A 14,717-nucleotide genomic window follows, 5' to 3' on the forward strand; every position below is an offset into this window, starting at 1 on the left:
TAATATGATCTTATGCATAAAAAACCCTAAAAACTGCACCAAAAAACTGTTAGAATAAATGAATTTAGTAAAGTTGCAGGATACAAAATCAATATGCAAAAATCAGTTGCATTCCTATATACTAACAACAAACTATCAGAAAGAGAAGTACATTAAATAAGCTACACAGAGAAATAAATTTTGTATGATCTCACTTATATGTGGAATCTAAAAAATGTGAAACTCATAGAAACAGTGTATGAGGGTGGTTGCCAGGGACTGTAGGGGTAGGGAGAAATAGGAAATAATTGGTCAAGTGGTATAAACTTTGAGCTATAAGATGAATAAGTTCTGGTGATGTAATATACAGAATGGTATCTAAATTTTTTTTAAGTTTTTATTTAAATTCCAGTTAGTTAACATACAGTGTAATGTTTGTTTCAGATGTACAATTTAGTGATTCAACACTTACATACAACACCCAGTGCTCATCACAACATGTACATTCCTTAATCCTCATCACAGATTTAATCCATACCCCCCACCTCCCCTCTAGCAACCTTCATTTTATTTTCTATAGTTAAGAGAATTTTTCTTCTGCTTCTCTTTTTTTCCCTATGATCATTTGTTTTGTTTCTTAAATTCCATTTGCCTTTCTCTGACTGACTTATTTCACTTATCATAATACTCTCTGGTTCCATCCATATTGTTGCAAAGGGCAAGATTTCATTCTTTTTTATGGCTCAGTAATATTTCATTCACCTCAAACTGCTGGTGCAGAGGCAGGAACTCTGTCTACCCGGCATCACTCAACTGTTCACGCTGAATGTCCAGATCCCTGGTTGAAGGTAGTGTTTTTTTATCCCAAGCCACTGTTTATGCCAAGGCCAGGAGCCTGTTGTACATTTAAATATATACAATTTTGTCAATTATACATCAAAAAAGCTGGAAAAAAATTCATCTGTATGTATTGTATTGCATTATATATGTTTTAGGATAAGAGAAGTTGGAGGATTGTCTCTGCCAAAATAGATTTTCATTTTCACATTTTTAAGTTTTTACATTCTTTATTTTATTTGAATTACATACATATTTAAGTGTAATGGCATAAAAATGTAGTATTTCAACTTAGGCACTGCCTATGTCTTTTAATTTTCATAATCCCAGCATTGAAGTGTGATTTGTTTTGATGGTAGAGGAGCTTTTTAAATAAAATGCTTTAGGGGTGCCTGGGTGACTCAGTCAGTTAAGTATCAGATCATCTCAGGTCATGATCTCACAATTCATGGGTTCAAGCCCCATGTTGGGCTCTATGCTGACAGCTCAGAGCCTGAAGCCTGCTTCAGATTTTGTGTCTCCCTCTCTCTCTGCCCCTCCACTACTCACATTCTCTCTCTCAAAAATAAACATTTTAAAAAATTTAAATAAAATGCCTTAAATGCTCTAAATGTATGTATATCTAATTTATTCTTCATCGACAGTTTTTTAGAAGCTAACACATTCAAAGTTTACTTTAATGTTTATGTTTAATATTATCTATTTAACCTATCTATTAATTTCTGTTTTATTTTCAGAACTGAAGGCAGAAGCTAGTCTAATGGACCAGATGAGTAGTTGTGATAGTTCATCAGATTCCAAAAGTTCATCATCTTCAAGTAGTGAGGATAGTTCCAGTGACTCAGATGATGAAGAGTGCAGATCCTCTCCTTCTGATCTAGGGACTTATATCTCAGGACATCCTGCCATGTCTGCCATGCCACAGTGCAGGATTCCTGATATGGATGCTGGCCGGGATAGATCTCATGACAGCAGTGGCCTTCTGATGAGTACTTTAAGTAAGTATATGTAAACATGAGTAATCGAAAAGTAAGAATTTTCTGTGGAGCCATAGTGATTATTGATCTAAAATTTGAATAAAAAGAATCAAACTCTTACTTTATTCATTTGATACTATGATTAATCATTACCTTTTTATTGAATCATTCCTCTCCTTTTCACACTGTGACATTATGTCTTACTAGTTTTTCTTCTGTCTCTCTAGATACTTTTCTCTTCTCCTTTGCCAGTATAGAATCTTCTAGTCCGTCATTAGACCTGGAGTTTCTCAAGGCTTAATTATAGGTCCTCTCTCTTTTTTACTCCACATTCTTTCCCTAGATAATCTCCTCCATATTTTTGTTGCAGTCAATTCTTACATATAGATAACTTATAAATTTGCATCTATGACCTAGTCCTCTGAGCTCTAGAAACAGATAGGTCCAACACCATCTCTTAGGAAAGGCATTCCAAATTCATTTTGTCCAAAAACCAACTTAAACTCACTGGCTCACTATTTCCTCTTAGTGAAAGGCAGGATTTATCATAGTACAATCCAGAAGCCTAATTGTATACAAGGACTTATTTCTTCTCCCTTTTTATAGTATAGTCAGTCCTTCATCAAGTCCTATTTATTTTACCTCCTAAATATTTCTCAAATTCATCTACTTCTCTGCATCTCCACTGCTACCACTCTTGTTCAACTTACTGTTATTTCTTACTTTTCACTCTGTAGTGATGTCCTAACTGGTTCACCCCTTATCTACTCAAACCCAGTTTTGATCCATTATGTATATTGCAGCCATATTGCTCTTTTCATAATTCAAATATAATTTGTCACTCCTCCTGCTTTAAACTTTTCAGTAACTAACACAGTTGACCCTTAAGCAACACAGTAGACACTGCAAGTCCACTTTACGTGGGGTTTTTTTTTTAATAGATTTTTTCTAGTACTGTAAATGTATTTTCTTTGCCTTATGCTTTTCTTAACATTCTCTTTTCTCTACCTTGATTTATTGTAAGAATATAGTATATAACACATATAGCATACAAAATATGTGTTAATCAACTACTTATATTTTTGGTAAGGCCTCTGGTCAACAGTAGGTTTGAGTAGTTGTTTTTGTAGAATCAAAAGTTATATGCAGATTTTTCACAACAGAGTCAGCTCCCCTAACCACTCCCACATTATTCAAGTATCATTTGTAATTTCTTCTATGATAGAGACAAAACATCTTAACATAATGGTCTTGCTTTTTTTGTTCTAGCAACTTTTACCTAATTTTTGCTACTATACTCAAACCTTTCACCTTTATCAGGGCCCTTAAACACTGCTGTTCATTCAGCCAGATTCTTTCTTTTCATATGGTTACCTTTTTCTCCTTTAGATTACAGTTCAAGGCACACTTTATCAAGGATACCTTCCTGACAAGGTCAGATCCTCCTTTTTGTAGAACTTCAGAGCAATATCTTGCTTATGTCAAATGTCATAATTATAAATTTATATCTTGTGTGTGATTTGCTTTCTTCTAAAATATAAGCTTCAGGAGGACACCAATCTTGTTTATTTTTCGCTTATTATTGAGTTCTAGCACCTAGCACACAACCTGATACATAGTAGATGCTCAATAAATACTTTTTAATAAAAGCATACAGGTTGATACTCTCAGGGGGAGAATGGAACTTTCTGTGTATTTAAAACTAATCTCTAAAAATAAAAAAATAAAAAAAGGGGCGCCTGGGTGGCTTAGTTGGTTAAGCGTCCGACTTTCGCTTAGGTCATGATCTCGCAGTTCGTGGGTTCGGGCCCTGCGTCGGGCTCTGTGCTAACTGCCAGCTCAGAGCCTGGAACCTGTTTCAGTCTGTGATTCCCTCTCTTTCTGACCCTCCCCTGCTCACGCTCTCTCTCTCTCTCTCTCTCTCCTAGAAATAAATAAAAACATTTAAAAAAATAAAAATAAAAAAAATAAAACTAATCTCACTGCGTTAATTAGTAATAATAAAGAAAACGACTGACCCTAGCTATCCAAATAACAGAACTAAAGAAGGGAGGAGCCAAGTCTGGGTGGCAGAGAAAGAAAAACTATGAAATAAATAGGGATTGGGAAAGGTCTTTTGAACTTCCAGTTATTGATGTCATTAGTGATCGTCTTCCTAACTTAAGAGGTAAAATTGGAGCGTCTGACTTCTTGAATGGCCAAATAATGACAGAAGGTTCAATTCATTAGGAAGATAAAGAATTACAAATTTGTGTGCCAATGATAATATATCTTCACAACGTATGTGCATATATATTAAAATAGGTAGGAGTGTGTGTGTGTATATGTATACAATAAAAATTATTGGAATAAGAAGATACACTAAGTCTCTGTCATAATGAAATATTTAATCCATCTGTAATCAAGCAGACAAAATCTAGTAAGGGTATATAATCCTTGAACAACACATGCCTATTCTAATAGTAAATATATAATTCTACAATCCAAAAATGAGAAACAGACATTCTTTTAAGGTATCTATAAAACTTTTATAATTACTTTCTACTAAGACAAAGGAAATAACATATTTCAAAGAATTAACATTCTACTGATCATATTATAGGGTTATAATACAATGAAAATATAAATAACAAAAAATTAGTTTAAAATACATTCAAAGCACATGCTTAATAATTTACATGTTAAAAAGAAACTACAATGAAATTATAAAATATTTACAATTAAGCAATATCAAAAATAATTTATCACAGTAATTTGAGGATGTGGCCAAAATGATACAGGGAAATTTATAGCCTCAAAATGTTCTTTTAAAAAAGATTTAAAACAAATAAGTGAAAGATTCATCTTGAAAAACTAGAAAACTATCTTAAGCTTAAAGAAAGCAGAGAAAGAAATATAGGTTTGAATCAAAATTATAGATAGTGAAGAAAAATTAGAGAATAAACAAAACTAAAATTAATTTCTTTGAAAACTAATAAAAAGACCAACCTCCAGCCAGAGCTAATGAAGAAAAAAGAAAAGGCACAAATATTATCAAATATTATTAGGAATGAAAAAGTAGATAAAATTATAGCTAAAATATGCTTTTATTTTTTAAATTAAGAGAATTTTACAAAAATTTCATTCCAGGAAATTTAGGATAGAAACGGGTGAGTTTCAAGGAAAAGTATTATCTATCAAATGTGACTCAAAAAGAAATCAAAAGCCTAATGAGGGGCACCTGGGTGGCTCAGTCAGTTAAGCGTCTGACTTTGGCTCAGGTCATGATCTCAGGGTTTGTGAGTTCGAGCCCCGCGTTGGGCTCTGTACCGACAGCTAGCTCAGAGACTGGAGCCTGGTTCACATTTTGTGTCTCCCTCTCTCTCTGACCTTCCCCTGCTCATGCCGTCTCTCTCTCTCTCTCTCAAAAATAAATAAAACATTTAAAAATATTTTTAAAAACAAAAAGAAAGCCTAACGAAACCAGTAGTAGTTAACGTCTCATCCTCCTCCACCCTAGATGCTGGAAAACTGAAGATAGTTTTATAAATAATTTTAACAAATATTCAAGGAACAAATAATTCTTATCTTCTACAAACTGTTTCAGAGAATAGAAAAGATCTTTTATAATATTAGAGTAACCTTGATAGCAAAACTAAATAGGAGCAAGACAAAAGCACTGTAGAACAATTTCACTTAAGAACATAGTTACAAAATTACTAAAGAATATATTAGAAAATTGAATAACCCATGCACTTAAAACAAGCAAGCAAGTCATGACAGAAATGTAAAAAATGCTCAATAACCTAAATGCTATCAGTATAATTTACCACATTAAGATATTATAGGAATAAAGCCATACAATTTCAACAAATTTTATTTTGACAAAATTTAGTATTTATGAATTTTAAAAACTTTTTTTTTTAATTTTTAAATGTTTATCTTTGAGAGAGAGCACAAGTGGGGTAGGGGCAGAGAGAGAAGAGAGGGAGACACAGAATCTGAAACAGGCCCCAGGCTCAGAGCTGTCAGCACAGAGCCCGATAATGGGGCTCGAACTTGTAATGGCAAGATCATGACCTAGGTTGAAGTCAGACACCCAACCAACTGAGCCACCCAGGTGCCCCGAATTTTAAAAACTTTTACCAAAGGTCTAATATAAAATGTATTTAACTTTATAAAATTTATTATAAAAAACAAAACTATTGCCAACATGATAATAGAGACTCTGCAAGCATTCTCATTGAAGTTAGGAAGAAGATAAGGAAGACTAACACCATGATTTTTATTTAACATTGTACTGAATATTCTAGAAAATGCAATAAAACAAGTAAAAAATGATATGTTAGAATTGAAAACAAGAAATAAAATATAATTGTCTTCAGAAAAAGTTCGGGAGATTCAACAAACTATAGAAATAACAAAAGAATTCAGAAAGATTGTGGATGCAAAAATTATAAGCAGAAGCCAGTAGTTATTTGTTATAACAGTAGTTAACTACCATTTGGGATTTCTTTAAAAAACTAGCCAATTTATTTTTCTGATATATTTTATCCAAATAGAAGTTTTCTTATAAGAGGAACTAAACCTTCTTTTATTGTTACCACAGTAATCTCATTTCTCAACCTTATCAGACCCAATGCTCTCTTTTATAACAGATATTTTAAAGTCCCCTTTAACTAACTTGAAATGAATTTCATAACTCAATATCACCTAGATACATACATCTTTGAAAATAATATAATATTAAGAAAAATTAAAATGACTTAGTAATACACGTTCTACTTTATAAATTCTCAAGCATGGCCAAACCAGAGGGACAACAAAGTAAACCAAATGTTTGCACCTACTTTTAAATAACAAATTTATTTATTTTATTTATTCAAATTTTTTTATTTGAGTGTTGTTGACATACAATGTTACATTACAACATAGTGATTCCACAAGTTTATACAATATGCTGTGCTCATTGCAAGCATACCTACCATCTATCACCATACAACATTATTATAATATCATTGTCTATATTCCTTATGCTGTGTCTTTTATTCCTGTGATTTATTCATCCATAATTTGAAGCCTGTATCTTCCATTCCCCTGCACCCATTTTGCCCATTCCTCTACTCCCCTCCTTTCTGGCAACCATCAGTTTGTTCTCTGTATTTATAGATCTGATTCTGCTTTTTGTTTGTTTATTCATTTTTTTTGGATTCCACATATGAGTGAAATCATATGGTATTTGTCTTTCTCAGTCTAACAATAATACCTTTTAGGTCCATCCATGTCATCACAAATGATACAATCTCATTCCTTTCTTATGGCTGCATAATATTCCACTGTGTGTATATATTTATATATAAAATACATATTCCTTATCCTTCCAACTCTTAGGTTGATTCCATGTCTGGATTGTTGTAAATAATGCTGCAAAAATATAGTGGTGCTTATATCTTTTTGAAATAGTGTTTACATTTTCTTTGGACAAATACCCAGTGGTAGAATTATTGGATCATATAGTATTTCTATTTTAATTTTTAAAGTAATCTCCATATTATTTTCCACAGTGGCTACACCAATTTACATTTCCACCAACAGTGTAAAAGGATTTCTTTTTCTCCACATCCCCACCAACACTTGTTATTTATTCTCTTTTTGATTTTAGCCATTCTGACAGGTGTAAGATGATACCTCATTTTGGTTTTTATTTGCATTTTCCTGATGATTAGTGACATTGAGCATCTTTTCTTTCTTTTTTAATGTTTATTTATTTATTTTGAGAGAGGGACAGAGAGCATGAGCAGGGGAGGGGCAGAGAAAAAGGGAAAGACAATGCCAAGCAGGCTCTACATGGTCAGCACAGAGCCCAAAGCAGAGCTTGATCCCAGGAACCAGGAGATTATGCCCTGAGCCAAAATGAAGAGTCAGATGCTTAATGGACTGAGCCACCCAGGCACCCTTTGAGCATCTTTTTATATGTCTGCTGGCCATCTGTATGACTTCTTTGGAAAAATGTCTATTTGGGTCTTCTGCCCGTTTTTTAATCTGATTGTTAGGGTTTTATTTGGGTTGGGTTTTGATGTTGAGTCATATAAATTCCTTATATATTTTAGATATTGACCCCTTATTAGATATATCATTTACAAATATCTTCTCCTATTCAGTAGGTTGTCTTTTTGTTTTGTTGATGGGTCTTTCATCGTGCAAACCTTTTTATTTTGATATGATCCCAATAGTTATTTTTGCTTTTGTTTCCCTTGTCGTAGGAGACCTATCTGGAAAAATTTGGTTATGGCCAATGTCAAAGAAATTACTGCCTATATTCTCTTTTAGGATTTGTATGGTTTTAGGTCTTACATTCAGGTCTTAAACCCATGTTGAGATTATTTTTGTGTATGGTGTTAGACAGTGGTCCAGTTTCATTCTCTTAACATATTTTTGTCCAGTTTTCCAGAACCATTTATTGAAGGCTATTTTCCCCTATTGTATATTCTTGCCTCCTTTGTCATGATTAATTGACCATATAAATGTAGAATTATTTCTGGGCTGTCTATTCTGTTCCATTGATATATGTGTCTGTTCTGTCAGTACCATACTGTTTTGATTATTACAGTTTTATAGTATAACTTGAAATCTTTAATGAATAAATTTAGAATTAAAAGGAGCAAGACACCATTCAACACATGTCAATGATTTTTATCTTCATTTAACTTGTTGAGTTCTAATAAGGATTAGAATTTCTAATAAGGATTAGAAAAGCATTCATGTCACTAAGATGTTTTCCAAAACAATTAAATACAAAAACCTTTGTGAAATAAATATTTAAAATAATGATTTAACTCTATTTCAAAAAGATACATGCACCCCTATGTTTTTGCAGCATTAATATAACATTTCAAGTAACATTTTAAAAAAATGTAGTCTTCTTTCAGTTTACATAATAGTTCAACCCTCATAAATTTCACTGAATTTTAAGTCTGTGCAAAAGAATACTTTAGTTTATAAAACTGAAATTAGGTCCAGCCTTAAAATTATGAACAGGTCTTCCAGGTACATGCATATATTAGTGGACTTTGCAAAGCTTTGCAGAGTGTTGTGGGGTTCTTTATTGTGCAAGACTTGTTCCTGCATTGTAATACATTTAGCATTCCTAAATTCCCCTCTCACTAAATGCCACTAACAATCTGCAAATCATCTAGACAAATAACACTTCACATAAATTTCTATAACATCTCTAAGAGATCAGTATTGCTGTCATTAAGAACCACTGGCTTGGGAGTCTGAATGCATTTGTTATGGGTAAACTCTCTATTCCAAGTCACAATTAACATTTTGATTGAAAATGTATTTCCTTTATTAGCATGTCATGTTCAAAGGCTAATCTAGATCCTTCAAATCAACTGAGTATTTCAAAAGCATGTGCATATAACCTCTGCTGCATGAGGTCTATTACAAAAGTGGAACTCAGGACATTGGGTTTGACTTAAGAAACTCATGCTATGGGGATCATATCAAGTTGAACATTCTTATGCCATAAAATAGTTGTGTAATAAATGGAAACTTAATCCTTAGAAATTATAAAATGGTCATGCACAAAAGAAGCTTTAGCAGATTTCTTTATTAAATAATGTAATAGTTCTGGAGTTCATGCAGTGAACTGAGCTATCTTACAACAACTTCTATATGGCCTAGAAACCACTCCTCTTAAACTGGGTATTAACTTCAAAATATGCCAGCTTTTTGTTGATTTTGTTGATTTTAGACAGTTTAAAAATACGACAGTGTTTTTAACCATTGTAATTTACTACCCAAGTGATATTATCCAATTCCATATCTTCAAATAAACCCCTGCAGTCAATGACTCCCAATCTTTATTTCCAGCTCCAATCTCTACCATGTCAGATGTATATATCCAACTACTTGGATATATATACTTGAATATTTACTAGGTATCTCAAATATCTCATGTCAAAAATTGAACTTGTAATTTTTCTCACATAATCTTGTTCCTCTGGTATTTCTCATCTCAGTAAATGATACCACCATCCAGTTATTTAAATTAGAAATGTTAGGGGTCATCTTCACTTTTCTCTTTCTTTCATCTTGTAAATCTGGTACTTTTGATCGTCCTTTAAGTTCTGTCTTTATATTATAAACCTGACTGTTTAACACCACCTCCACCTGAACCACCTGAATCAAAGCCAGTATTATTTCTTATGGGAGAAACTGATACAATTAATAGTATATTATAGTGTATTCACTGATCTACAACAGTTCAAGTCAGTTGCCTGCTTAAAATTTTCTGATGAATGCCATTACATTTCAAAAAAAATAATCCAAAGTTTTTATCATAACCTAGAAACCATGGTCTCTGGATATCTTCCTGACCTCATTTCCTATCATTCTCTTCCTCATTCATTCCACTCCAGCCACAGGGCCTTCTTGCAATCAGCAAACACAAGCAGGCTTCTTCCTTGGGGTATCTGTATTTCCTGTTCAGGCTTGATAGTACCTACCCCCCACCCACATTTTTATGATTTTGTCTCTACATTTGGACCTCTGTTAAGATGTCACCCTTCAAGGGGGCCTGCCAATAACTATCATATCTAAAATAGCACCTCCCACCACTCTTCCATCACTTACCTTCATGTTTTCATAGTATTTATCCCTACTTGACATCATATTATGTATTTGTTTGTTTACTCTCTGTCTCCCCCACTGGAAAATAAGTTCCATTACTGTAAGCACTTCGATAAATTACAAAAGGATAAATTACAAAAGGAACCAATGATGAATTACTCTTAAAAAATACTACTTAATATTTTGACTGAATTTTATATAAAAAATTATATAACTTTTTTCACTCTTCATAATGAATTAGGCTGATCTAAACCACAGTTTTTTTTCTCATTTCCTACTGTAATTAAATCAGTGGGGTAAAAAAGAAGGTGGTGTTGGTATGTGAAAGAAGACTAAAATAGATGCCAGGTGATACTAAAACTATGCTGAAGATTGATGTTTTCTTTATAAGCAATAGTAATTTTTCAAATTAATGATGTGACTAAATTATACAATAAGCAATCCGATGATTAATGACAAAATGCTAGCTAAACTGGATCACCCTTGGTGTTACATTTTATATAATATTTATTATATATATTATATATATAATATTATATAATATTTATGTTTATACAAAATTAATAAATATGAAAATATTAAATATTTAATTGCTACAGTTTTGCTATTTTTCTATTTTAGGAAATGATTTGCAGCTGAGTGAATCAGGAAGTGACAGTGATGACTGAAGAAACTTTCAGCTATATATAAAAGTTGTAAGACATGGGATAATTTATATTAAGAGTAAAAATTTCTGGGGCGCCTGGGTGGCTCTGTCGGTTAAGCGTCGAACTTCGGCTCAGGTTATGATCTCACAGTTTGTGGGTTTGAACCCCGCGTTGGGCTCTTTGCTAACAGCTAGCTCAGAGCCTGGAGCCTGTTTCAGATTCTGTGCCTCCCTCTCTCTGACCCTCCCCTGCTCAAGCTGTCTCTCTCTCTCTTTCAGAAATAAATAAAGCATTAAAAAAATTTTTTTAAAAGAGTAAAAATTTCTAAGACTGAAGAAATGTATCTTAACTTTTCATGATAAAGGAAATTAAACTTGTTTAGAATTTTCAGTTGATGTTATATTTTTGACCTTTTATGAGTACTAGCATTTTCATGTGCATTCCATTTCCAAGGTTTTACAGATGAGAAAACAGAGGTTAGGTAACTTGCCCACATATTGTTAGTTAACAAGTGGCAGATCAGGTGTTCTAGGGTTCAAATTCAATGCTGTATTTTACCATTCTGCTGTCTCCAATTGTGAAATATCAAAACAATTGATTTATAATAAATGTCCATGATTTTAATTATATCTATGAGCCTTTTATATCTGATAACCCTTAAATTTTGGTTGAAAATACTTAAATTTTTAACAAAATCAAGCTATAATTTAGGATGAAAGTAAAGCTAGATAATTGTTTTAATGAAACAAACTTTTTGTATCTCATAATATTTTTGTCATTTGCTTTTGAGAGAAAAGTAAGCAGTAAAGTGTTAAGTACATAAATAATATTTACATCTATGGTATTTTTGAATTTGGGGAAAATGATAAATATTAGATTATAGTTAAAAGCCAATGGCCAGAAACAAGTTCTTTTTTTCTTTTCTTTCTTTAAGCTCTTTTTTTAAGTTTTTAAGTTTAAAATTTTATTTATTTATTTTTAATATAATTTATTGTCAAATAGGTTTCTATGAACACCCAGTGCTCATCCCAACAAGTGCCCTCCTTAATGCCCATCACCTACTTTCCATGGGGAGGTGTAGGGGAAATAAAAGTTACAAAGAGGGAGGGAGGCAGACCATAAGAGATTCTTAAATACTGAGGGGAAAGTGAGTAAGTTCTTTTTTTTTAAATTAAACTTCACTTTTTAGAGAAGTTTTAGGTTCATAGCAAAATTGAGCAGAAAGTACAGAGAATGCTCATATACTCCCTGTTCCCCAGTCTCCCCCACTATAAATTCCTGCACCAGAGTGGTACATTTTTATAATTGATGAATCTTATATTGACATGTCAACACCCTAAGTCTATAGTTTGCATTAGAGTTCACTCTTTGCATTGTACATTCTGTGGGTTTTGACAAATGTATAGTGATCTGTATCCACCACCATAGTATCGTACAGAATCGTTTATCTGCTCTAAACATCCTGTGCTCTGCCCGTTCATTTATTTCTCCTCCAACCCCCACCCCCAACCCCTGATCTTTTTTCTTTCCCATCTTTGTTTTTTTTTTTTTATAGTTTATTGTCAAGTTGGTTTCCATATAACACCTAGCGCTCATCACAAGTGCCCTCCTCCATACCTATCACCCCCTGTCCCCTCCTCCCCACCCCAATCAGTCCTCAGTTTGTTCTCAGTATTCAAGACTCTCTCATGGTGTGCCTCCTTCCCTCTCCCCCACTATTTTTCCCCCTTCTTCTCCCCCACGGTCCTCCACTAAGTTCCTCCTATTCCTCCTATATGTGCAAACATATGGTAGCTGTCCTTCTCTGCCTGACTTATTTNTATTCAAGTTACATCTGAAGGGAGTTCTTGTGCCTCTTGAATTGCAACGTCTACTTCCCTCCACAAGTTGGGGAAGTTCTATGCTATAATTTGTTCCAGGACTCCTTCAGCACCTTTCCCTCTCTCTTCCTCTTCTGGGATTCCTATGATATGGATATTGTTCCGTTTGATTGTATCGCTGAGCTCTCGAATTCTTCTTTCCTGTTCCTGGATCAGTTTGTCTCTTTTTTTGTCAGCTTCTTGTTTTTCTATAATGGTGTCTCCTAAATCACTTATTCTCCTTTCTGCCTCTTCAATCTCTGCATTGGACGCCTCTAGTTTATTATGTATCTCATTTATCGCATTTTTAAATTCATCATAACTATTTTTAAGCTCCATGGTGTTTGTAGCCATAGTTTCTTTGATGTCCTCTATGCTTTTTTCAAGCCCAGTGATTAATTTTATGATTATTGTTCTGAATTCTTGTTCACTTATGTTGCTTATATCTGTTTTGAGCAGTTGTTCAGCTGTCAATTCTTCCTGGAATTTCTTTGGAGGAGAGTTCTTCTGTTTTGTCCTTTTGGTTAGCTTTCTATCACTTGTTAGTTTTAAAAGCTTGTTATGCTCTCTGCACCTGTGAGTGCTGCTGCACCAAATAAGACTCTTTGACTGTCCAGGGCCTATCCGTTCAGAAAGTGTTCTTTGAATGGTATCTCTTGCTCTCTCTTGTTGAGACCTTGGTTATTTTATTTTCCCACTCGTAGTGGTTTTTGGGACTCTCCACCATGTGTACTTTGGCTTGTTTCTTGAGATAGCCCTGGAGAAGAAAACAGACAAACACACAGGGAACAAAGGCACACAAACGCACAGACAAATCCAAAAAACATGCAAACCTGAGGGGGAAACAAAAAAGAGAAAAGAGGAAGGAGGAAAGGCAAATAATAAAAAATAAAAATACAAAAAAAGAAAAAAAGAAGAAAAGAAAAGGAAAAAAGAAGAAACCCAATAGACAAAGAACAGTTTACAGCATATAACCTGATTTCCCAGCTACAAATAAATAGCTGGGTGTATGCAGTGCTGGTTGAAGAGCATAAAGAAAGAGAGAAATGACAGGGCGGGGATGAGGCAAAATTGGAAATGAAATGAGCCAGCAGAAGGAATAAGAAGCTTTTTTCAAAGAGAGAAAGAGTGGAATATGGTTGAAGAGGTGAAAGAAATGACGCTGGTGTTATCCAGAGAAACTATATAGTCTGATTACTCCAGAGAGAAAGAGATGAAAAGATAGGTAGGTTAGAATTTAACCTCTAGAGAATGGATTAAATGTGACTGTTTAAGCAAGCCAGTGACCAGAATTAATCAGGGCACTGCATCCATGTTGGTCTTGCCCTGGCTCCAGTAAAAAAAAAAAAAAAGGGGGAGGGCAGCTCTCTAGCAGTGATGGGCGTGGTTTGATCCAATGCATCTGGCAAGAGGCCTGCCTTGGCGGTTGTGGGGAGAAGAGTGTCGGCGCTCCAGACCCTTCTTGAACCAAGTGCTGCAACTCACCTTTTTGCGTTTGTAAACTCCCTGTGCCGGGGGCGCAGCCAAGGTGGGTTATGCTCTATATCCCAGGCCAGGCTTCGTTTCCAGATCTCAGTCTGCACACCCCACTGAAATTGCCGGAAACACAAACTCGCAGGCGATCCCCTCAGGGCAGTCCCAAGCCTCTTGCCTTCCTCCTGGGGATTGAGCCAGAAGCTGCTGCTCCCATCTCTTCCAGGTCAGGTTGGTGAGCGAGGAGCAGTTTCCTCCGGGGGTCGCCTGGGACGAGTGCGTCCTGCCTAGCGTCAGCTGGAGAGCAAGAAACTGGGTCCCTCTGTGTC

General features: G+C 34.4%; 1 protein-coding gene across 2 annotated transcripts in view; it reads left to right on the forward strand.

Moving 5' to 3' along the window:
• The window catches only part of EAF2 (ELL associated factor 2), a 39,221-nt gene extending 27,565 nt beyond the window's left edge, over positions 1-11,656 (forward strand). For both annotated transcript variants that reach the window (XM_077767729.1, XM_077767730.1), the window contains 2 exons: positions 1,554-1,814; positions 11,031-11,656. In XM_077767729.1, the coding sequence (XP_077623855.1) occupies positions 1,554-1,814; positions 11,031-11,077 (308 nt within the window). In that variant the 3' untranslated portion in view covers positions 11,078-11,656. The remainder of the gene's footprint in view (positions 1-1,553; positions 1,815-11,030) is intronic.
• Positions 11,657-14,717: the final 3,061 nt, after the last annotated feature.

The sequence above is a fragment of the Crocuta crocuta genome, unplaced genomic scaffold (genome assembly GCF_008692635.1).
Source record: "Crocuta crocuta isolate KB4526 unplaced genomic scaffold, BGI_CrCroc_1.0 scaffold45, whole genome shotgun sequence".
Classification (NCBI taxonomy): domain Eukaryota; kingdom Metazoa; phylum Chordata; class Mammalia; order Carnivora; family Hyaenidae; genus Crocuta; species Crocuta crocuta.